Genomic DNA, 26,758 nt, shown 5'->3' with positions numbered 1-26,758 from the left:
ATATGTTTGGTGTGTGGTTCAAATTAAATCAATTTTTCTCCAAACACAAATTCGGAGATGTACAAAAGTTTTTATCAAGAAGTAAATTTACAACTACTGGAATACCAGGGGAATTACATCTACCAGGGTATTCTTTCTGTGGTCCAGGCACAAACTTGGAAAAAAGATTAGATGAGGCAAACAATCCTAAATCATGGAGTAAGCCCATCAATAGGGTTGATGAAGTGTGCATGAGACACGATATTGATTATGTGAATACTGTGGTGTACTGAATAGAAGATGCTTCGCAGGCAGACACGAGTGGGGGAACAGTCGAGCCGGGCTGTGTTGCACAAGCGCGAGCGCGGGCGTACTTTGCCCGCGGCTCTCCTTTATTACGTATTCAGCACACTCACGAGCCGGGCGACTCCAGCATTACTACAACGCCTCAGGCGGCGCGCACACCTTATATCCCTTGCAGACCCGATGACCACGACGACCACTCCTCCCATGATCATGCCCCGCCCTGCATGCCCGCAGGCTACACCACACTCCTCCCTCCTAAAACTATGATTATTAAATGATCACCATCATAATAAGCATAAACAACATGAAGGACTACGGTATAATAGTCGACAAGGCACAAAAAATGAAAAACAGCGAAGTATAACAGCACATCACATCATATAATGCGTGAAAGCGAGCTAATGGAGCTGCCACGGCCAGGTTCCGAAGACGGAGGTGCACACAGCACCCCCCCAAACTCTGGCCGCGTTACCGATATGAAGCAGCAAGGCGAAAAGCACAGCAGCCCTACACAGCGGAAACGCCCCCAGGCGGCTCATGCTGACATGGCCCTCGGCGAGGCCGTGGCGATCTCCCGAGCAAACCTCCCCCGGCACCATCAAACGCCTCCGGCCCACTTCCCCCAGGCAGACCCGACGTAGATAAACATTCTGAGGCCGGAAGCCCGCTGTCTGGAAGCCGTGGCGCCAGCGCCAGCCTTGATCGACCTTGGATGGGGGCGCTGAACAGCGCCGCTGGCTGGACGCACTCAATGCTCCAAAACAACCCACGCACCACAATCAGTTGAGATGCCAACGCCCGTCTAAACGGCCTTGAGCGAACACAGAGAGCTGCGCCCGCAACCAGAGGTGGGGGTAACGCCGACCAGCGCACCAGTCTTGGCTCCGAGTCGATCTCCGAGACCCACACGGCAGTTAGACGGTAGCAATTCCATTTAAACCACACTTCAATCATAGGCTCGTTATAAATCACTATGAACATCATTTGAACCATTGCAAACTCATTTTTCCGTACAGCGCGTCCTTTTGATAAAATCCCAGCACATGACAAAGCAACTACCCGCGGCCCGGGACAATGGAAGGCCAACCCAACCTTTTTATTCGCCACCACCACTCCCAAAGCCACCACATCACATTGATCATAATACAAATACCATTGATTGATCTCCGCCAAACCCACTCTCACACGGGAACTGCTGGCATTTATTTCAACAACGTTAAACTGCATCACTAGAGCAAGGAAAAACACATATGCAATGAACAGCAACCCACAACCCACATCACGAGTCCGTCTCTTGGTTGTCGACTCGATGTTGTGACTCGCGATTTCCTTTAACGCCACGGGCTCACCGCAACCTGTTGAAGCTGCCCGAACAACACCGGCGCGCATTGCCTCCCGAACACTGCCGAAGCGCGGGAACTCATCGCGAGAGCTGATACAGCTCTCGCCGCTCCCGAACCATACATCACCGCCGCAGGCAGCAACGAACGGCCGCTCCCGTTGCATCGACGCGGCTCCCGCCGCCAGAACCTCGCCCTCGGTACTCGACGAAGGCATCGAAGAGAGCACTGGCACACCTGGAGGTACGAACCGGAGATCCAGCCCGAGGTGCGCTAGCCAGTCCCGACCCAAAAGGGCGGGCCCCTCCCCTCGCACCACGAACACCGAGAGCCGGGCGCGTCGACCTCGGCAGCGCACCGAGACGTCGGCCCTCGCAAGCGGTGCAATCGCTTCACCGGTGTACGTGTACAGTGACAAGGCCGTCTTGACCAGGCAAACACCGCGAAGACCACGAGCCGCCTGTTCACCCATGACCGACACCGCAGCCCCGGTGTCCACGCAAAACACGGTCGGCTCGCCATTCACCTCGACCTCCACCGTGAACGGCGTCGTCATCTCCGAACCAACGGAAAACAGACTCAACCGTGGTTGCATCTCCTGCTGCGGCCCGCCGGCATCGCCATGCCCCGGTTGCAGGCCGATCTCCGGTCACTGGGGTCCTCCCGCACCTCGTCATCCAAGACCCCAACGGAGGCCCCCGCCATCCGACACACACGCTTCAAATGTCCCACCTTGTGACAATGCAAACAAACGGTGTTCTTATACGGGCACATTTGTCGCAGGTGAACAGGCGGCGCAACCGCTTCGCCGGTTTACGCGCGCGATTCGCGGGCAGCACGAGTGGACTCAATTCGACACCCGATCAGTGCCCCGATCACTTCAACCTCCCCTGCCACTGATCTTGTCATCTCCGGATCAATTGGAAGCAGGTCTAACTCTGGCAGCATCTCCCGCTCCGGGTCGCTGGAATCTCTGTGCCCCGGCCGCAAAACTCGACCCGGGGCGTCACCGTGCACGCCATGCACCGAACACCATGCCGGCAGTAGGTCTTGACCCGGGACGGAAGGACCGCTTCGCACACCGCCATCTATGACTGTAATGATGGGCGATGACTCTCGGCGCACACCCCGTAGACGTCCTCGAGTGCTCAGACCACCATCCGAGTGACTGCATTGCAACGCTCGCCCACGACCCGCGCCGCAGACCGTGCGCGTGGCCATATGCGCCTGGCACATCGCGCTGACCCCCGGACCATCTGCTGTGCCCCGACCATCGAGACCCCGGACATTCTTCAGAGCTTGTGCGACGTCCAACGCCGCGTTCGAGCCGAACCGCGTGTCCTCGTTCTTTAGCCGTGGCTCTGCAGAAATCATTCCCCCGATTCGTCGTGCCTCAATAAAACGAACAGTGAGCGCGGCCGTTGCCCACTCGACGTGGCCGAAGTCGATTCCGACGAAGGCGGGCACGCGTTCGTGCGCCGTGCACCGGCCCTCTGCCATGCTCGTGCTGGCGAGACCCTTGGCTCCGTAGCCTGGAACCGCATGGGTTATTTGCCGCCCTGCACACGCCGATCTGAAGATCCTCGTCAGCCAACTGTGGTGTACTGAATAGAAGATGCTTAGCAGGCAGACACGAGTGGGGGAATAGTCGAGCTGGGCTGTGTTGCACAAGCGCGAGCGCGGGCGTACTTTGCCCGCGGCTCTCCTTTATTATGTATTCAGCACACTCACGAGCCGGGCGACTCCAGCATTACTACAACGCCTCAGGCGGCGCACACACCTTATATCCCTTGCAGACCCGATGACCACGACGACCACTCCTCCCATCATCATGCCCCGCCCTGCATGCCCGCAGGCTACACCACAAATACCACAACTTTGGAAGAAAAGCATGAAGCCGATAGAGAAATGTTGTATAATTTGTCTCTGATACAAAATCCAACCTTGAGAGAAAAAGTTGATCGGTTCATCGTGAAGAAGATGATCAGTGCTAAATTGAAACTTGGACTTGGAAATTCACAAAACTTATAGGCTCTAATGATGTCATTAATTTTGAAGAGCAATTAGCTGATGAATTACATGAACCAATATTCATAAAGTTTCAGAGAAGGAAGGTTTATTCCAAGGAAGTTGATTATATCTGGTCCGCTGATTTGATTGAACTCAATAATGATAAGGGGTACAAGTATGCTTTAACCGTTATTGATTTGAGGAGTAGATATGCATGGGTTGTCCCTTTAAAAAATTAAACAGGTAATACTCTTATGTTAGCCTTTAAACAGATATTTAATAAAAGTAAGAGAAAACCTAAAAAATTGTGGACTGATGACGGCAGAGGGTTTTATAACAAGACATTTATGAATTTTCTAAAAAATAACAGTATTACATTATACAGTACCTTTAATGAAGGAAAGGCCGTTGTTGTTGAATGTTTTAATCGTACTTTAAAAGAGAGACTATATAAAAAATTCACACAACTCGGTTCACAACAATCGTCATCTTTTATTCAGGATATTGTAGATAAGTATAATGACACGATTCACACGTCAACGAATACGAAACCATCAGAAACATTTACAAAATTAAAATATGAAAAAGAGATTAATGTCAGAAAACCTAAGTTCAAAGTTGGTGATATCGTAAGAATGTAAAGTAAGAACGTAAAGTTGGTGATATCGTATCGTAAGAATATATAGATGGAAATCTCATTTTGAAAAGGGTTATACGAAACGATGGACGAACGAACTTTTTAAAATTGTTGATGTAATAGATACGGTTCCTTGAACTTATAAGTTATATTATTTCGAAGGGGAAGACATTTTAGGTTCATTTTATTCACAGGAATTGCAAAAGACAAAACTAAGCAGATACTACCCATGGGAGCAATGGGTTTGCGCTTCACTCCCTCCTACTATACACCGTTGTGGACACTCGAGGGCCAAGTCCGAGGTGTATAACAGTATATAATGTGTGTCAAGGTGGGGACGTTCTTAGATCTGTGAACCCAAAACACAGAATCCTCAACTGAATGGTCAAGGCTTAACGTGTGTGTGTGTGTGTGTGTGTGTGTGTGTGTGTGTGTGTGTGTGTGTGTGTGTGTGTGTGTGTGTGTCTCCCCCAACCCTCACATTCAAAATCTCAGCCCAACTCTCACATTCAAAATCTCAAACCCCACCCCAACCCTCACATTCAAAATCTCAACCCCCACCCAACACAATATATTTTTTAAATACATATTTCAACTAAATATATTTTTTAATGTTTTTTTCTCTTCTTCCAGTTCTGTCTTTTAAGGCTTTCAGGTTTGATGAAGTAGAAAGGGGGAGTAAGAACCTTCCTGCATCTTCTTCCCAGAACTAACAATGTATATTTTTTATGTTTTTTTCTCTTCTTCCAATTCTGTCTTTTAAGGCTTTCCAGTTTGATGAAGTAGAAAGGGGGAGTAAGAACTTTCTTGATATTGCTCCCATCAAGCACCATCCATCAAAGAACTACATTGATAGGTTTCGATCCCAAAGAGTGGTAGCATTTCAAGTCTCCAAAATAAATCAAACTTTCCAAGTCTCCATGGTATAATCATATTCCTGTTGAGTTTCCAAGATGCGTATCACATTGTGAGTTATCAAGCCAGAACCCACATTTCAAGTCTCCAAAATAAAACCAACTTACAAAGTCTCCAAGGGATAACTCATTTCCTGATTTTTTTTCAAAGTTTATGAGTCTCCAAGGTAGGTTTCACATTTAAAACCACCAAGGATAACTCATTTACTGATTTTTTTTTTTCAAAATTTGTGAATCTCCAAGGTAGACCCCATATTTAGAACCATCTTGGCAGAACCCTTTTCCTGAGTCTCCAAGGTAGTTATTTTAACCATCAAGGCAGAACTCATTTACTGATTTTTTTTTTTCAAAATTTGTGAGTCTCCAAGGTAAAACTTGTATTCTGGCTCATCAAGGTATAACTTGTTCAGTGGGTATTGTCTTGATAACTCACAATGAGTACTCTTGTTGCAAAACTCTTTTTCAGGATTTTGCTGGTCTCCAAGGTATAACTCTTTGGTTGTGTCATCAAGGACGAACTTGTTCTGTGGGTCTTGGTCGATCATAAGGTCTTCAACCAAGCCAACAATTTCGCCCCAAGTTGTGGCAAAATCGGTATTTTCAGATACAATTTCCTGTGAGAGAAAATAATAATGTATTAATTAAGTGATTTAATTATTAAATGAGTCTATGCTTAAATCAAACTCTGAAAATAGAAAAATAAAATCTTACCTCAATAGATAAGAGGTTTGAATCCAGTTCATCAACTTAAAGGTTTAGTTCTATACAAGTTGTAGAACTCCAAGGAACGCCAAAATCATCCCTCTCAAGTTCTAGCTCGTTCTGTGGGTCTTGGTCCCTCACAAGGTCTTTAACCAAGCCAACAATTTCGTCCCAAGTTGTGGCAAAAGCAGTATTTTCAGATACAATTTCCTGTGAGAGAAAATAATAATGTATTAATAAAGTTATTTAATTATTGAATGAGTCTATGCTTAAATCAAACTGAAAATAGGAAAATAAAAACTGAGCCAGAATCAGTCTATTCACCCTATTAGGTGTTTGAATTAATTGACCTGACATGCAAGTCCTCTCCAAATTTCAAGTCATTCAGAAGAAATTTCAGGATTTCAGAAAATTTGGCTCCACTTCGCCTATTGATGTAGACCTTTTTGGTCTATCGAATTTTACGAAATTTCAATGCAGGACCGTCGCAGCATCAGTGACATTAATCTCCAAAATTCTCAGAGCGGTCAGTTGAGCAGTTTGGGCTGGAGGCGTGCGGACAGACAAACAAATAAACATGCCGAGCAGTGCCGTGCCGAGCCGAAACAAAAATGGAGGTGATCGACATACTTGACAAAAAAAAACAAATATAATTTTGCCAAGTAATGAAAAATTACTGTGACAACTTGGCAAAACAGCACAAAGTGGAATTGCACTCAGTAGAGCACATACCTCTCTCTGGCAGGTGGAACAGTTTACCTTTTGTATCCCACTGATGGGCTGGATTTGAACCAAAATCCAATCCGCTTGTTCTTGTCACCTATTCAACTCATCCACTTTATTTTGTCATAACTTGTCCATAACCTTTTGAGATATAGTGATATATTTAGTATTTGGCCCAATCTATAAATTTTAGAAATTAGGCCTGTGTTGACCTTTGTTCTTAAAATTAATAGGTACTTTTGTATATCTATGTGTGTTATAGTTGAATTTGTATCGTTGAATGTGTATAGTTGAATTTGGCGACCTGACATGAAAATGCTCTTCAAATTTCAAGTCAATCGGATGAAAATTGAAGATTTCAGAAAAATTAACCTTTTGACCTTTTGGCCTATGTTTACCTAAAAATGAATATGTGGTTGAATTCGGTGACCTGATATGCTAATACTCTTCAAATTTCAAGTACATCGGTTTAGAGTTGAGGATTTTAGAAATTTGGCCTATGTTGACCTGTTGGTCAATGTTGACCTCAAAATTAATAGGTGGTTGAGTTCAGCGACCTCATTTGCAAATGGTCTTCAAATTTCAAGTCAATCAGATGAAAATTGACAATTTTAGAAACAATTTATAATTTTGGCCGATTTTGGGTTGACCATCTGGTCTATTTTGACCTTTGATTACCTCAAAAGTAATAGGGGGTTGAATTCACTGACCTGATGTGCAAATCCTGTTCAAATTTTAAGTCAATCGGATGACATTTGAGGGTATTAGAAAATTTGGCTCAAATTGGACTCTTTATATCTTTTCGGTCGACCAAATTTTACGAAACTTCAATACGCAACCGTCGCTGGGTCGATGCCATTAATTTCTGAAAATTTAAGAATGATCGGTTGAGCGGTTTGGGCTGGAGGCGAGCGGACACACACACACACACACACACACACACACACACACACACACACACACACACACACACACACACACACACACACACACACACACACACACACTTGTCAACAATAAAAAAAAAATTGCCAAGTACCAAACGGAGGTAATCGACATACTTGTCCAAAAAAAAGTTTTCTTTTGCAAAGTAATAACAAAATCGACTGACCAATACACTTGAAAAGCTTCGATTTTACAAGTAACAAACGGTGAAAACATAACCTCCTTCACCTTCGGTGGTAGAGGTAATGATAGATAGAGCAAAGGTGGGGGGGGGGGTGGGCGCACTTCATTTTTTGGTTTTTAGTTTTCATTTTGTTTGCAGTGACTACTGGTTGCATCATTGCTGCGAGTGTGGCTGTGCCACTGATGCAGTGGCCCCCTGTAAATTAAAGACATTTGGAATTTGGCCAGCGTGCCAGTGATAGCTCACCTACTCTTCGAGAATGATGCCATGTGATCTTTAATGTCCTCCAACTAATGCTGTGAGAGGGGATGCGCAGTTGAACGTTCATCCAAAGGACGGCATACACTTTGATCCCTTTCCCTCTGTAAAACACCACGGTGACAGTTTATAGCCGTGTCAGGATTCAAACCCAAGCGAGACAACTCGGGGGCAAGTGTGCCTACCTCAGGGCCGTTCTGCTAGTGCCCATGGGGTGAACAAACTGGCTGTAAAACCCTGCATTGTTTGGATAAAATACAGAGTACAGAAAATAACATGTATAACCTTTGCTTTGTTAACATAAGCATTGTGTTCCTGGCAGGTCATCGGTGAAATGGACTTCTTGGAATGGCTCCAATCACAAGGTCTGAGAGCAGAAACAGCCAACGCAGTGATCATTATACTTGGAATTGAGAATCAGAAGGTTCTTCGAGCTTGTACAGACTCCGATGCATTACGAACAGAGCTCCTCTCTCTCGTCAAAGAGAAATTTAAATTTGCAATGTATGCTGACTTCTGTAAATTTGTGAAATCTCTTTTGAAGCCGCAGGTTGTCCAGCTTGCAGGCTCTTCTCTGTTGGGAAGTCTATTCGTCAACTTGGAGAATGTTATTCGAGAACTTTCCAGTTTCTGCCAAAAGTTTAATGGATTCCAAAAGGCGCAGTTGGAAAATGTTCCTGGTTTCCGGGGAATCGGTTTCAGTGATGTCTGCAAACTCCACAATCAGGATGATGGATTCACACCCAAGTCTGGTATGTCACTATTTTATACACTCGAGCACATCACGAAATACCTTGTTGTTCAACCATTGATGTGTTTTTTTTCTTGTATCTTATGGAATCTATTTTGGAACAATTTTGTGTTGTTGAAGATGTTTGATTCTTGAGAGACAACTCTCAGAGTTTTTCCTTCAAAATCACAACTTCCAAAAGTGTTGCATGTTTAACAGCATATTTAAGTTATCTGCATGCAGGAAGTAGTTTGTTTACCCCCCCCCCTCCCCTATATCAGTAAGGACAGTGTGAAGGACATCCTCTGGGAGAAAGGATTCTTTTAAAGAGATTGAAAGATAGACTGCATATGAAGCAACAACATCTCCTCTCCCTGTTAAGACTGGAGTACTCCAAAGCAGTGTTTAAAGTCCCATCCTGTTCCTGATCTTCATAAATGATCTCTCCGATTCTCTGGAAAATCCCTCTTTATGTATTTGCTGATGACTTCACTCTGTGCTGTGACTTCCCTCATCCTTCAAACAAAAGAAGCCTGCAGCTTCTTCTATCGTCCCTCTTTACTGACCCTGACAAAATCACAAGACTGTAAAACACTTGGAATATGCCTTTAAATCCAGACAAATTCTCTCCAAAAGGACCATCTGGTAACCCCCAACTCCCCCTCCTCCCCATCCCAACTACTTTCCGAACAATCCTCTTTGGGAAGTTCAGTCACTTAAAATCCTAGTTTTCACAATCAGCCATGATCTTTCCTGGGCAAACCGCATTTCAAAATTGGCATCCCAAGCCAGCTGCTGCCTCTGTTTCCTCTTTCATACAAAGTCCTTCCATGGCACACCTGAACTCATCCATCAGTCTTTATTGAACACGTGCAGTGAACATAAATTATATATATATATATATATATATATATATATATATATATATATATATATATATATATATATATATATATATATATATATATATATATATATATATATATATATATATATAGTTACGGCTGTGGAAATTCGCAATACACCATAAAGGGTCCTTAGATCAGTTTTGACGCTAAGTTTATGTACAGATAGTTCCCCACTGTTGTTTAAAGGGAATTCATGTGATTCATCGAGCTGCGACTCTTTGAGATAGCCGTTTTTCTTTTGCTATTGTTATTTTGAACAAACCTCCACGAAACCACAAGCCGCGTTGAGGAAAAGAATAGGTCAGAATACGAGGAGATAATGAAAGACCAACGAACGAAACAGGAAAAAGAACTAAGCCAAGTGAAAGAAATGATGAGATTGGAGAATGAGGGACAGGGGGTGAAAGAAATTGAAAAAAAAAGACAAGAACAATTAAAAAAGAAAGCGATGTTGAAGTACGCAGAGATAATGAAAGAGCAACGAACGAAACAGGAAAAGGAACTAAGCCAATGGAAAGAAACGATGAGATTGGAGAATGAGGGACAGGGGGTGAAAGAAATTGAAAAAGAAAGACAAGAACAATTAAAAAAGAAAGCGAGGTTGAAGTACGCAGAGATAATGAAAGAGCAACGAACGAAACAGGAAAAGGAACTATACCAATTGAAAGAAACGATGAGATTGGACACTGAAAAGCATGAGGAACAGTGGGAGAGAAAACAAAAACTATACGAGTTTGAAATTAACCAGCTAGAGGGGAGAGCAAAAATTGAGTCCACGGAGATCGAAAAATTCGGAAAGAGAACGAACAACTCAAAAAGCTCCGAGAGGATGAAAGACTCAAAAGGAGCCAGGAAATGGAACAGCGCAATAGTGTGGGATGTGTGACATCACCACAAGGAGGAACGTTAGTGGTGCAGGACTTGATCGACACCACTCGTCGAATGAAAGAACAACTATGACCAACCCTAATAAAGGAGACACAAATAAAACTAGAGAAGGGAGAAGTATTGCCAGAGACTCGGGAGATAGAAAAAATAGAGGAGAGATTACACGATAAAGACGGGGTGAAAGACTAGCACACACACATGGAGTTAGCGAGGCTTAATGGGGGCGAGCTGGCGAACTGTGTTGTGACCCGGTGGAAGCAGCTGGATAGCCTCCTTCAGGAATGGAGGGAGACGCTATGCTCCCTTGAAGCTGATCACGACCAGGTGGGTCCGGTCGAGCTTTGCGAGTTAGAGGGGGCGAGTGCTACGGACGGGTACACACCGAGCTTGGGGAGTATAGAGACCCCGAAACCCCTTGTGGTGGCACGAATCCCCAGTACAATTGTGCCGGTGTGTGTGGTGTCGAAATGTGTGTACGTGAGTGTGCCGAAATGCGTGCTTTCCAGCACGCATTGTGTGAGTGAGACCCCTTGTGCAAGGGAAATGGCATGCGTGAGTGAACGGCCGAGTGCAAGAGAGACCGTGTGTGTGAGAGAGCGGTATGCAAGGGAGATGACGGTCGGCATGCGGGAGCACGCAGCCGCGTCTCCGAGTGTGAGTGTCATGGAATGGTGTGTGAGCGTCGTAACATGCAGGTGTGCGTGGATGGAATGGAGACGACGACGGCGACAGAGGGACAGAGCCCGGGTAGCGGCCGTAGCTGTAATGGGGACCGTGCCGGGTTTACCCAGCGGCGAGCGCGAGGTTAGTGCCGTGCAGCGCACGAGGCCGCCACGTGCGTGCCTGCGGGAGTGAAACCCGGTCCGTAAAGGCCAGCAATGGATTTGCCGATCCCGCGGACGGACAGAAGGTAGGCTGGATTTCAGATTTGGACCGGATGGGTTCTCCACGCGGGCGTGTGTGTGAAGCTCCAACGGGCAGAGCACATGTGTTCGTGTGGGGAACCCCTCGAAACGCGAGGCTTGTTTTGAATGCGCAGGGTGACGTCATGGCTGCACGTAGGGTTGGAATCCGGCAGGAGGGGAGATCCCTGCCGGATGATACCGTCCAAGAGGGACGAGGTACGCGAACAGCGGCCATGACGTCACGCAAAAGGTGCGCAGGTTGCGAGTTGCCGCGCTGGTGCTGCGCAATGAAAAAAAAGGGGTTGAGCAAAGCAAGCCTCGCTTCGGGTGAACAGGATTCCCTGGGCAAAGGGGTGGAAGATCCCCTTGGCCCGGGCACAGGATAACATGAGTTAGGGGGATGGGTTCGTGTTAGTTAGACCGGCTTCATGGGGCAGGGGTAAGTCCTCATGGGGCCCGTGGAATGGATTAGGGAGAGGGATTCAGTTCAGATTTAGAATGGGGAATAATATTTGGAGACAGACTGTGAGTGTGTAGAGGGGACGCAGCTTAGCTACGTAGGTTAAATGGAACGTGCTGTCGTTTAAGGCATGACGAGGGAGCACGACTTAGTTAGGGAATTAGCAAGCAGAATGGCAGTGATTAGCGATGGAGTGTGAGTTGAAGAGCGGAAAAGAGACATGTTGAGTGAGTGAGGCCAGCAGGTCTGAGTGAATGGAGCGAATGTAGTATGCATGGTGCAATGAGTGATTTGGGGGCGGAGTGACTCCCGCCCAAGGGACCCCGGGGTCAATGTAATGTGAGTTAGTGGGTTAGTCAAATTGACAAAATGGAGGTCGTTTTGTTGCTGATGGGAAAGTAGGCTCGATACCCACTTGGAGGGTTGCAGGAGCCCTGTTGATGGGCTGGGAGCGTGGCTACGAATGGTCAGTATCGCTGAGTGGGTACCCCGGGCACCGGGCTAGTCCGCCGCGGTAGGCCAAGGGCCCATGGGGGGGGGGGCAGGATAGTGTAGTGGGCACGGGTGACCCGCTGATGCGGGGCCCGGGGCGCCATAGGCCGCGTGGCCACGGTGACCCTCGGAAAGGGGCCCGGGGCGCCAGCCTGCCACGTGAACGTTGAGGGGTAGTTGCCAGGGAGGGCACTCCCCAGTTTAGGGAGCTGGTAGGCTCAGAGGCAGTGTAGTGCCCGGGGGTGCCATCATCGGAGAATCGGCAGAGGGTAGTTCCTGCCAAGGGAACCACGCGTCTCAGCCACGAAGCCGTGTGAGGGCACCGGAGGAAAACTGGAGGGCAAGGCCCAAAATTGCGAGGACGCCAACACAGGCGACGGGAATCTTGGTTGGTAGAACCGATAGCTTAAGCGAGAGGCACTTTTTGAAAGCCCCAGGGTAGTTTAAAAGTTAAATGGTTAGGGTAGATTAGGAAGTGTACCCCTCCGCACCATCCATCCCTTTGCTCTCGTTGTGGGCCGCTGGACCCACTTTGGGTTGAGATCGCTGAAATCTTTGGAGGCCATTCTGAGGCTTTAGTTGGGCCTCAACACAGGACGCTAGCTCTCCCTCATTCCCCTCCAGGAAGGGAACGTAGGGGTTGGGAGTAGGCTCAGTGACGATAGGTTAGCCGAAAAGAGACATAAAGCGGGTTAGGAGACGAGTTATAGTGGGGGAAGTAAAAGTGAAAATAAAAACAAACAAAATAATAAGTGGTGGCTAAATTGGGTTTTGACAAATTAAGGGGGTGGGTATAGACAGAGACAGGCAAAGGCGATAGGTTGGGAGGGAGACAGTAGGTCCTAGCCCACCTTCCGAGTGGCCAGCACCACCGCACTTCCTCCACCAACCTCCATCTCAAGGCAAGGTGCCGGCAACTTCATCTGCTGGCTGTTTTACTGCAAGGCCTGTGCCGGCCACTTCATCGGCTGGCTGTTTTGCTTCAAGGCCTGTGCCGGCCACTTCATCTGCCAGCTCTGTTTGTTCCAGCGGCCTTGTCATGCCATGCCTTGCCTGCCTGCCTTTGCCATGACCCATGCCTGCTGCCCTCGTTCATCTTGCCCCGTTCTGTTTTGCATCCCCCCCCCCCCCTTGTTCATTGCCATGTGCGCCAGGATCACCGCGCAAATTGCAGGGACTGCTCTCATGGCAGCTGCAACACGGGCCTAAATTGGTGGCCTGTGCATCTGTTGAGATCATGTTCCACCGCTGATTGAAATCTAGCAATGTCCACACTGATCATGGTAGAGAAGAGCTTTTTAATTCGCATCAAAAGAGTACATGACAAAGTGAGACAGAGACTACCTACAGTATCCCAGCTCAATCAAACTCTGGCCCCCGCAAGCAGTTTGGATTACTTTATACATACTTTTTCCTGCTCATCTATTTTCATGAGTTCCCCAACTTCCATCAGATTTATAGTTTCTTTCTTAGATATCGTATTCTTTGAAAGTAACAACACCCCAGCAAATATTCTCTCCTGGCCTGACAAAGCATTGATCTTTTCACTAGCAAGAAGATCTGTTATTGGTCAGGCAGATCTTTATCACAATATATATTATCTTCTCATTCTACTGCAAGATGTTCCCTTTTGAACTATACCAAAACAGTGCTGATTTATGATCGGGCTTCTCCGAGCTCAAGGCTCAAAGAATGTTGTTACAAGGGCCAACAAGAAAGCCAGATGTTCAGCTGCACGACAAAGAGAGAGAGATAGCCTACTTGCTTTGACTACCAACAGTCAAAAACTGTAGCTTACTGAGAGCATTTTAAATGCTTTGGTTTCCTCAAATAAATGCTACATTCAATTTGAGAAAAGGTAATCCGATTAAAAATGGCTGCTCTCATCTTGGGAGCTGTTCAACAGCTCCACATTTGCCCCTCTGTTACTTAGAAACATAGTGGAAAAGGACCACAATCATAATAATTTTTAGAGATGGAATCTCGATGGATCGGTAAGGTGGTAGACGGAAGTCTTTTCTATAGGTGGCACACCCTTATGAGTAGCTCCAAGTGGGCCATAACGTCACGAAAGCTCCGCCCGCACTTTCTAGCCTCATAGAAAAGCCCCCCCTTTACCATCCTGACCAGCCCACCAATACCCACCCCTCTGTAGTATAGTGGATACATTTCAACAATTATGACTTGAATATAGGTCATGAGGAAGCAAAATTACTTTTCAAAGACAACACTCACAGAAAGAATTATTTCACACACAAAAAAGATACATATATTTTTTCACTAACTATGGTTCTTTATGAACAGCAAGCAAGAATATAATTTTTATAAACAACAAGTAAGAATATATATATATATATATATATATATATATATATATATATATATATATATATATATATATATATATATATATATATATATATATATATATATATATATATATATATATATATATATATATATATATATATATATATATACATATATATATATATATATATATATATATATATATATATACATATATATATATATATATATATATATATATATATATATATATATATATATATATATTGCAATTTATCGTGTTCTTTATGAACAACAAGCCAGAGTCAAAGAAAATTTTAAAGAAAATCCCAATATTTTCCAACAAGGCAATGTTTAGATAATATTTCTTTCCATCCGGTTCATTGGTACAAGCAATTCGAGACACTCATCCAATGTGAGTTTGAGCAGAGTGTTTACTCCCGAAAGCACTAGTGTCTGTACTTTCATATTTCCCAAAAAATAATACCACCATCACGGTGTCTCGACTGAATTTTAAACTAGGTTCTTCATTTTCTGGGTTTTCTGGGTTTTCAGAGATGGTTGGTCCAGGGGAACTTCATGCACCACCATTGTGTCACTGTGGTAAATTTTCTCACACACGCACACACACACACACACACACACACACACACACACACACACACACACACACACACACACACACACACACCATTACTTTTCTGCCATGATGAAAATAACACTGAATATCATAAGGCCAACGATCAATATGTGGAATATCCATGTTCCCCCTTCACCAAACACTTCCATTACCCATGATCTGAACCCTTCTTCCTTAAAAAAGTCATGGTACTCTGCAGTTACCTTCCTTAGGTGTTCCGCTAGGTCACAGAAATATACCATTTAATGATTTCTGGGATTCTGCAAGATTATTTATTCGTATCCTTATCTCTATCCTTGTCCCAGTTATCCCTTCATGTAACAATATGCCTTGTTCCAGGCGTACAATGCCTTTGTCCCCTTCATCCCGTGGCACACGAGATGCATAATTGTATATCAGGGCCCGATAAATGTTTTCCCATATACGCCTTCCGAATGCAATCGATCCCAATGTTTACCTTTTTTTTTTCTTCCCTGTGCACCCTGTCACAACCCATTCCTTGTTTCCCCTACCATTGACCTACCAAACATTCTGATCTCTATGACATTCCCAAAATGTCCTCACTATCTGTTATTGTCCATATCATCACGATTATACACATGCTAATCAAACACTGCCACATCTGTCATAAACCTCCAGTAACATTTCTTTCTCTTTTCGATTTCCTGTATCCTTTTGCAATGAGATGCGTGATTCCATGATTGGCTTACCTTTTCTTGACAGCTCCTTGGATAACCAATAATACCTGAAAAGTCCAGTCCACTGCATCTTTAGGACATTCCTCCATTCGAACACCCTGTTATCAAACTCTTTCACAATATTTATAAGCAGCACAAGAATTAATATTCATTTATACATGTCCATATATTTTACAGACATTTTACCAACAATTATATATGTTTGGCCTTGCACTTACAGTGGTGACCGGGATCCCAGAGCCCTGAGCTCAACTTTCATTTACCACTAAACGAACCCCAGAGGGCTAACTCAGCCTGTCACTCCTTTAAGACTGGCAAGAAAAATGAACATCAGTACACTGGTAATAGGGACACCGCATCAGCAGCACAGTCATGCTCCAACCAGTGATGCAACCAACAGCCCAAAGGCAGCACACACCACAAACATTTGATAATACATAGCTGCTTCCAAATCTTTCAATTTTACAAATTTTCGATTTTCTCCCACCTCTGCAAGTTCGTGAATGTACCATATTCTCAGCACCTCCTTCTACATCATCCCCCTTTTGTTCATGCAGCTCATTTTTATGAGCCAAAACGAGCAAAACCTTTTGGGTCACCACTTTGTTGTGGGGGCTGGGTATCAGCAGCAAGCACGACCGCTAGAGGGAGCAGTAGAGTTAGTTCCACCGTCCGCACCCTTCTTTCCCATTCATAAGTTGGTCGTCATCAGAGAGCGTACATAGCCCCACGGTCTACCATTATGACAATACAATGCATAGAGAGCCTTCCCAGGTACGGTGGCTGCTATGATATGAAAAACGCGTTTTTAAAATACCAACCAATGCTGACGTCAGAAGACAACAAATTCAGATCTCAACGTAAACAAAGATGTGAATTCTGCCTGCCCGAACCGACCCATGGGTTCACACCACTACCTTCACCACAGATGCATGTGCTCACCTTCACCCACCACTTGCTCACCCACTGATACAGACGATCCTGATGGTGCAATTATCCCAATCGCCCCTTGGCGTCCTGGTGTTGCAGACTCCCCTTGCAGACCCCTGTCTCCAGCATTGCTCTGAGGGCCAATCATGCCATCATGACCACTTCGGCCTGGAGGTCCGATAGGACCTGAACCACCAACAGTTCCACTGCCTCCCAGTTCTCCAGGCGGTCCAGACAACCCAGTGGCTCCCTGGGCACCATCATGAAGCCCATAAGGAGCACATAAGGGCAGAGTCATTAGAATATAAAATAAATGGAAATTTATACACAAGCACCCATACAGGTGCTGCTTAAGGACTGGCTCCCACCAGACACACCCCCCCCCAAAAAGGGACCCCGTTGGGTCTTTATTGATACTCCCCCCTCAGAGGGAAGGTGAGCTGGAGATGAGAAGCTTCCTTGGACCTTCCTGCCTCGTGCAATCCTTGACAATCCGGCTCGATGGTACTTGAACCTGCAACTCGATACCGTTGCAAGCACCAGGTAGTTAGGTAGTGTTGATTGCCAATGGAACTCCCCCACAGGCGCTCGGCACGTATGCTCATCGGAGAGGCCGATGGTGGAAGGTAGCCAGGGAGGATGTCGTTGTTTTTAGTTTTTTTGCTTCATTATGTGCTCAATATATTACTATCGATTTAACTATTCTTGACTAGCACACTTTGCGACATTAAATATCCTCTAATTTCCACAGTACTCCTACATTGTGCCATCTGTACAGTATACACATATCAGGAATATGCTTTCACCCTCGGCTAGATTGCATACCGCAATTAGCACAGTATCACTTTCCAAGATGTTATTCTCAGTGTACACTACATACCCTGACAGTTATGTCCAGTATCGGACATCTTTCGATTACCACATTTTACTCCAGCAGTGAGTCAACCAACACTGCATAATCAGATATCATCCATCCATCCATTTGGACCACACTTCTGCAAAGCATTTGGTGCTGCCCAAAATAAAATAAAATAAAATATTTTCCTCTGTTCCCGGCTGAGTTACGTGTGTAATTATACCCACAGCCACAGTTGCGATTTTAACTCATTCTTCATTCAAACATGTCATGGTAATTGTTTTTAAAATCTGCCAAATTCTCAATTATCTTTTACATGAGCCTAAAGTAAATCCCGACACACAACTCTGCACCTCACTTGCACGATTCGCATTTCTTCTTTCAAACCGTCAGAGCACACTGTCTATTGTTTGTGGCTCTTGGCGACTCCTGACTCTCAGTATCCCTGGTTCCTGCGGTTGACTCAGCCTGTCATTCCTCCCAGGTCGGCGAGATTCCAGCACACAATGGTCTTGTCCATTTGCACATGTGTACTTGCAAACTTACAAGGCCAGGATGAACTTCGAAAATTTACACAGCACTCTCGGCATGGCCGATTTCCATGCGACCCAGATGTTGACCACACTCGTGCTTCGTGCTCCATCTCCCACACCCCGTATAGCCCTCACTCCTTCGAGGGCTTCACACACGGCTTACTTCATACATTCAACCACAGATGCCTACGACGATTGATTGTAAAACCGAGCTCCTCACAATGATGATGCAACCAACCATGTTGATAATTGTCCGTGCCTCACTTGGTTAAAAAAAACGATATTTCTTTTCCAAAGCCTCTCCCCGTATTCAGGCAAATTTCACGCAGCTCGACTCTCCCAAGCAAAAATCGCGCACAGCCCGCACTTCACAGCAGGGCACCAACACATTAAGCACGATAACCCGCTTTTATGTTCAATTTTAATCCAAATAATTTATCCTGACAGATGGAGGCTCATATAAGGACAACAAACATGCTCTTCTGTCCGCTTTCATACAAAAAAAAATCCTTGATCGCGCCAGCAGAGGATTCATGCTCCGTGACAAGTTCCACAATGGCCACGTGATCAAAGACCACTAGTCATCTCCCCCAAAAAGCATTTCTGCAGCTTGCCTAATGTCTTTGTCCTGGTTCTTGGATGTCATTGTTTCATTCATTGACGAGTGAAGACACAGCATGCCTCTGGGCACAGCATGTGCACTTCGACACAGCTCGCCCCCACCTTTTATCCTTCCCCTCCTTCCTTCGCACCTTGGTCCCGCGTCTCTCTCCATCTCCACATCCACAACAAACTGCGTACATACCTTCGACCCACACATTAAAACGTATACAAATTAATTTAGACACATTTCAGAACTACTTGACTCTATATAAAATTACCTTTAATTTATTTCCAACCGCAATTAAATAATTCTCAATTTAATTCGTGTTGTATGGACTCCTGGACTTGGAGATCACAATCAAGGCTCTATTCGGCACATCTGCCACAAATTTTCCCATTGACTCGTTTTTGAGTCGTTAAAAACTCTCAAAGAGGAACACGACCCCCACCCTTACCCTTCAGGCAAGGCGCACACATTCCTCCACTTCACAATGGGGCATCCTTCCCTCTGTGGGGAATCATTCCCTCCCACCTTTCATTTCCACACATCATTTTCACGAGCAGCTTGGCTTCGTCTGCTGTTCTTTCAGCACCTCGCTTTAAATTTCCAAATATTATCACATCAGAACTAATCTCAATTCCTGTTCTTTTAATGGATGTTTTCCTGATTTTTAGATTGCTGCACTGTAACCTTCCCTTCCGCCTGCGTTTTTCGGCCACCTCCTCACCGGGAAGGCAAAAGTCGTGGCCAGCGACCTCGTACTTTCCAGGTTTGGACACAACCTCGACGGATTAAGGAAACCCTCAGATGGGTTACCTGGTATTCTCTCTTGATTGCCCGCTCTGTGCACTGCAGTTGCACGGGTGGGGCAAGGTGTTTTCTCAACTTATTCTTTTAACCTTAACACTTACAACTTTTCTTTTTTGTTTTTCCAACATGATTTATTTGTCATGCTTCTTCCTTACACATCTTACAAGCTTCAAGTTTGGTTCGGGCTTATTCACATATGCATATCTTAACGAATCTTATTCTAGGAATGCATATGGGTACTTTTATATATTCATTCATACCATGATTCTAATTGATCACATGACCTAGGTCCATAATTTCCGTTACATCTTTATTTTCCCACTTTCCCTTGATCATTTCTAGAGTATTCTTGGACTGGTCAGTGTTTTGCCTGGGGTGGTCTCGGGTTGGGTTGGGTGTCTTTCACACCTTTCCACAAACCCTCACACTCCCTTGCGCACCTTCCACGTCCTCAATCTCCCACAGAAATACTTTGTCTCTTGGAGATTTCTCAGGTTACCCTCCCAGGGTTTGTACCTTGCAATCTCCCCTTTAGACACTGTCCTCCAGGGATTTCTTAGATGAGCCTGCGAGCGTCATCTTCAACCCCTCCTGCGGACAATTAAACCCCCGGGGTACCCCTCTTTTGATGTGCATAAAAGCTCCCTCTTTTTCCGTTCTTTTAAGATAAGGACAGATGACAAAGAGGCAGCAAAGTTGCATGCCCCGGTGCGAGAAAAGAGGCAGTTCTTACCTTATCTTTAAGCCGACCGGCTTCTGTCCTCTTTTGTCTCACCAAGGCAGCAGTTCCCCCTCCCCCTGGTCTGTCTTATCCTGCCGCACTACGCCAAAATGTCGAGATCATGTTCCACCGCTGATTGAAATCTAGCAATGTCCACACTGATCATGGTAGAGAAGAGCCTTTTAATTCACATCAAAAGAGTACATGACAAAGTGAGACAGAGACAACCTACAGTATCCCAGCTCAGTCAAACTCTGGCCCCCGCAAGCAGTTTGGTTTACTTTTTATATACTTTTTCCTGCTCATCAGTTTTCATGAGTTCCCCAACTTCCATCAGATTTATAGTTTCTTTCTTAGATATCGTATTCTTTGAAAGTAACAACACCCCAGAAAATATTCTCTCCTGGCCTGACAAAGCATTGATCTTTTCACTAGCAAGAAGATCTGTTATTGGTCAGGCAGATCTTTATCACAATATATATTATCTTCTCATTCTACTGCAAGATGTTCCCTTTTGAACTATACCAAAACAGTGCTGATTTATGATCGGGCTTCTCCGAGCTCAAGGCTCAAAGAATGTTGTTACAAGGGCCAACAAGAAAGCCAGATGTTCAGCTGCACGACAAAGAGAGAGAGAGAGAGATAGCCTACTTGCTTTGACTACCAACAGTCAAAAACTGTAGCGTACTGAGAGCATTTTAAATGCTTTGGCTTCCTCAATTAAATGCTACATTCAATTTAAGAAAAGGTAATCCTATTAAAATGGCTGCTCTCATCTTGGGAGCTGTTCAACAGCTTCACACATCGTTCATTGCTTGTGTTGCTTAAGCCAACACGGAGACTGCGTTTGCGCAGCTCGTGCGCTGTTGTGTTCGCTGCGTTAATTTCAAAAGGGGAGGCCTTGGACTGCATTTAAGCAGCCTGGCCCCCTCCATTGTTGCATGAGCCAGAGACTGCATGTGAGCAGCCTGGCTCCCTGCTGTCTTTTTCTTGTAGAGTCCATCGATCATGGACCATGGTATTGTGAACAATTGTAAGGTTAAGGATAAGTTGTAATTGTAAATGTGTTTTGCGCCCCCGGCATGTTTGTCTTTGCGCCGGCAATTTATTGAAGTCGTCTGTATGAGTGCGTTTGTTTAGTTAGTTACTCAGCCCTTAGGTTATTTATTTTGGGGACACGAATACACTGAATGTCGCACTCAGGGATCCAAAGGTAAATCGTACCAGGGAAGAACTTGCACATGATGGCACACGAAAATTCGATGACTCGGGACGAGTCTGTAAAAAAGGGAGGGGGTAGTGTTATGGCTGTGGAAATTCGCAATACACCAGAAAGGGTCCTTAGATCAGTTATGACGCCAAGTTTATGTGCAGATAGTTCCCCACCGTTGTTTAAAGGGAATTCGTGTGATTCATCGGGCTGCGACTCTTTGAGATAGCCGTTTTTCTTTTGCTATTGTTATTTTGAACAAACCTCCACGCAAGCAACAAGCCGCGTTGAAAACCGTCGAACGAAAAAGGGAACCAAAAGATTTCCCTTTTGGGCGCGTGGATTTTTTCCCGCCTAGTTTTCTCCGAGGAGTGTGATGAAGGAAAGGGGGAGGGCAGCTCGCCGCCGATTGGTGGATGGGCAGCGTGAGGCGGTCGGGGTGAGGGAACGCCCCTTTTTGGGAACCTTCTCGAAGGGAGGTGGAGCCGAAAACGGGGAGGAGCGAAGGGCGGAGCCCCGCGCTATATGAGGCGGATCGCGCGCGAGGCTCACTCTCTTGGTCTGGGTCGTCGACGTCATTCTCTCTCTGGTCCATGAGCTCTCTGTCTGGGACGTCGACGTCGTTCTCTCTCTGGTACATGAGCTCTCTGTCTGGGTCGTCGACGTCATTCTCTCTCTGGTCCATGAGCTCTCTTGGTCTGGGTCGTCGACATCATCAGCTCTCTCTGTCGGGGTCGAATGCCCCTCTCTCTTGGTGGCCAGGGTCGAGCTCGCTCGCTCTCTGTCTGGATCGTCTACGTCATTCTCTCCCTTGGTGGCCAGGGTCGAGCTCGAGCTCTCTCTCTCTTGGTGGCCAGGGTCGAGCTCTCTCTCTCTCTCTCTCTCTCTCTCTCTCTCTCTCTCTCTCTCTCTCTCTCTCTCTCTCTCTCTCTCTCTCTCTCTCTCTCTCTCTCTCTCTCTCTCTCTCTCTCTCTCTCTCTCTCTCTCTCTCTCTCTCTCTCTCTCTCTCTCTCTCTCTCTCTCTCTCTCCCCTCTCTGTCTGGGTCGTTGACGTCACTCTCCCTCTAGTCCTGATGCCCCTTCTGCCCTTCAGTCCTTTCTTGCTTGGCTGTGGGTCGTGAAAGCACCAGCAGCAACGCCGGAGAGAGCTCGCTGACCACGCCAGGGGCCTGAGGACGGGCGCGGCTACGCAAGGCCATGGGGAGTCGATGTCGCGACCTGCCCACCGTCGCGCCACGAGGGCACGGGTAAGATCCTTCGGTGTCGCGGGCCTTTTCGGTCATCCACGGCGTAAGATCCTTCGGTGTCGCGGGCCTTTTCGGTCATCCACGGCCCACGACCATAAAGGTTTACGAACCCCGTCTACCCCCTTGCCTATGAGAGGGTTTTTCTTTGCTTCTGTATGACTGCTGTGGCACCGTGTCCCTATAAGTAGAACTGTGTAAGTGACTGTGCTTGTAAATAATAATCATAGTCGGTAGTAGTACTTTCTATTTGTTGCTTGTAAATTGCATGACTGCCTTACTTGTGTTGTGTGTGTAATAATAAATGTCCTTGTGTAAAATGTATCCCGTTGGTCGTCTTTTTCCCCTTTTGAAAGTGCCTTCTTGAATCGCGGAATAAATTAGTAGTGGGTTTTGAACACCCGGGTAAAGAAGAGAATCTGATCCGTCGAGGTCGGCGATAACACCGCTCGGTTATCACTGTAGCACGTAACGGACCGCTTAAGCGGTTCGTGTCCTAGGCCGACTTTGGACGAGGTACGATCGCCTGGTCGACGACTCGCGCAGGTACTTAGGTCGGTCGAATTTGGCGAGCAACCCTATCCTGCATGGGTGGGCAATTGGCTTGATCGTGGTGAGGTTAAACCCCCACCCGTGACTGTCTCCTGGCGGTAGTTCCAGGAGGGTCACGACTGAATTGTCCGTCCGGTAGGCGACGCGGTTGCGATTGGAGTTACGCAATCGCTCGCACGCCTGGCGGGCCAGAATTCGTAACAATATATATATATATATATATATATATATATATATATATATATATATATATTTATATATATATATATATTTATATATATCTATATATATATATATATTTATATATATCTATATCTATATATATATATATATATATATATATATATATATATATATATATATATATATATATATATATATATATATATATATATCTATATATATATATATATATATATATATATATATATATATATATATTTATATATATATATATATATATATATATATATATATATATATATATATATATATATATATATATATATATATATATATATATATATATATATATATATATATATATATATATATATATATATATATATATATATATATATATATATATATATATATATATATATATATATATATATATATATATATATATATATATATATATATATATATATATATATATATATATATATATATATATATATATATATATATATATATATATATATATATATATATATATATATATATATATATATATATATATATATATATATATATATATATATATATATATATATATATATATATATATATATATATATATATATATATATATATATATATATATATATACATATATATATATATATATATATATATATATATATATATATATATCTTCTATCGGCTGCTCCCATTAGGGGTCGCCACAGCATATCATCCGTATGATCCGCATAGTGATTTGGCACATGTTTTACGCCGGATGCCCTTCCTGACGCAACCCTGGTTGCCTCTTACGACACAGGGATATGGTACACCTATTTAACCGGGGTATACACCAGCTCAGTACACTGGTACTCATTTCGCCGACCTCGGAAGGATGACAGGTTGAGTCAACCCCCTGGTGTATTAATTCAGTGGTTCAACGGTGCTTGAACTCAGCACCTTTTGGATCCCAAGCCGCTGCCCTAACCACTGCGCCAACACCAGGTATATATATATATATATATATATATATATATATATATATATATATATATATATATATATATATATATATATATATATATATATATATATATATATATATATATATATATATATATATATATATATATATATATATATATATATATATATATATATATATATATATATATATATATATATATATATATATATATATATATATATATATATATATATATATTTATATATATATATTTATATTTATATATCTATTTATATAAATATATATATATATATATATATATATATATATATTTATATATATATATATATATATATATATATATATATATATATATATATATATATATATATATATATATATATATATATATATATATATATATATATATATATATATATTTATATATATATATATATATATATATATATATATATAATCGACTTATTCTTGTCACCTCTTCCACAACCTTTTGAAATATCGTGCTATGGATTGTTTTTGTCCCCATCTCTCAATTGTGAAGAATCACTTCAGAAATTCTCGAATGCAGATCTGGATCTTCACCAAAATCTCAGCAATTTGTCCTTTTTGTGCACCAAGCCTGTCATCTAAGTTTCGTCTGAATCCGTTTGTAATTTTCTGAGACATTCTGCTCAGACAGAGAGAGAGACAGATAAACATGGGTGAAAACATAACCTCCATCCACCTTCTCTTTTAGGGTTAGGGTTAGGATGGGGTGAGGGGGATGCAGAATATAACCAGAGTTGGTGTCAAAGCCACCCAATGCTCACCTGTTTATACATGTATCGTTTTTGAAAGACTAGTCTAATAATATTTTTTTATAAAGCATTGCAGTAAAGTCTGATCCAAATAATTTTAAAGCAATATATGTATTTGTATATTGTAATCAGTTAAAAAAGTGTGGGAGATAAAAACATTAGAAAGGAAAAAACTTTAACGTTGATGTGTACAAAAAAGTTAAGTTCAAAACAGGTCACAAATTGAAAACATTTGAAATTATTTTTTTATTTCAACTTCACTACATCAATAATATACCCCAAAGGAACCTCCCTGCCAAATATCAGCATCCTAGTACACATATTAATGAATGGCAAGGTTCGAAATAATTTGCACCAAAAACTTACCATTTTCACGCTGACGCTGACGCTCACGCCGGGTGTATCGCTATAGCTCTCTGTTCTTTGAATAGGCGAGCTAAAAATACAATTCTTGAACACTTTCCTCAACACAAGCGTACGTTAGCCTTTCTTGAACACGTGCCAAAGATAAATTGTCCTTTCCTGAACATGTCTGTTGTTCCAAAAACGATTCCACAAAGATCACACAAAAGGGCAATTGGGGAAACCAAGAGGTGGTTTTGCATCGTATTTCACTGGGCAATGCAAACTCCAGTGATACATAGTTTTCCTGCAAACTCAACACTTGATAACCAAAATCAATCATGACTGAGTTGTGCCACCTGTGTGAACATAAACATGTACACTTATTATCACTCCTTAGAAAGTTGGGAAAATCATCTAATTTGCTGGACATTTCAAAAACTACAGGACCAGATCGTATCCCTGCAATTGTGCTGAAGATGTGCTTGCCAGAATTGTACCCTGTTCTCTCAAACCTGTTGAACATATGCCTATCAAAGTCGGTTTTCTCATCTTTCTGGAAGTTTGCTTCAGTTGTACCTGCTTTAAATGCTCTGGGGAGAAATCTGATTCATCCTAATGTTGGCTGATCGGCCTTTTTCCCATAAGGAGCAAAGTATTTGAATGCCTTGTCAACGAGCAGGTAATCACTTTCCTGGAAGACCACAATCTCCGAACTGATGCTCAGAATGGATTCCATCATTTCTGATCTACTGGTGATGTTCTTTCCTTCATAACTGAGCACTTGAAACACTCTCTAGACCAGTGTGGTGTGGCCAGACTTGTCACCCTTGACATCTCCAAGGCTTTTGATAGTTTGGCACAAGGATCTCATTCACAAGCTGCAGTCACATGTTATTCCTGGGCATCTTCGTGCAACAATCTCAGAATTCTCACAGATCGCCAAATTTTTGTGG

The 26,758-nt window shown here is 43.8% G+C and overlaps 1 protein-coding gene and 1 long non-coding RNA gene across 3 annotated transcripts in view; both read left to right on the top strand.

Moving 5' to 3' along the window:
- The window catches only part of LOC147021206 (uncharacterized), a 777,227-nt gene that overhangs the window by 259,762 nt on the left and 490,707 nt on the right, over positions 1-26,758 (top strand). The gene's annotated exons all lie outside the window — the stretch shown is intronic.
- The window catches only part of LOC147021211 (uncharacterized), a 115,389-nt gene that overhangs the window by 58,586 nt on the left and 30,045 nt on the right, over positions 1-26,758 (top strand). The window contains exons 2-3 of one of the 2 annotated variants that reach the window (XM_085893693.1): positions 8,321-8,750; positions 19,627-19,721. In XM_085893693.1, coding sequence (XP_085749819.1) covers positions 8,333-8,750; positions 19,627-19,721 — 513 coding nt within the window. In that variant the 5' untranslated portion in view covers positions 8,321-8,332. The remainder of the gene's footprint in view (positions 1-8,320; positions 8,751-19,626; positions 19,722-26,758) is intronic. The other variant, XM_085893694.1, reaches the window with a different exon arrangement.

This window comes from Eptatretus burgeri, chromosome 8 (genome assembly GCF_056783735.1).
Source record: "Eptatretus burgeri isolate ZD-2024b chromosome 8, Ebu_testis_v1, whole genome shotgun sequence".
NCBI classification, from domain to species: Eukaryota; Metazoa; Chordata; class Myxini; order Myxiniformes; family Myxinidae; genus Eptatretus; species Eptatretus burgeri.
This window is presented reverse-complemented; position numbering and strand designations above follow the sequence as displayed.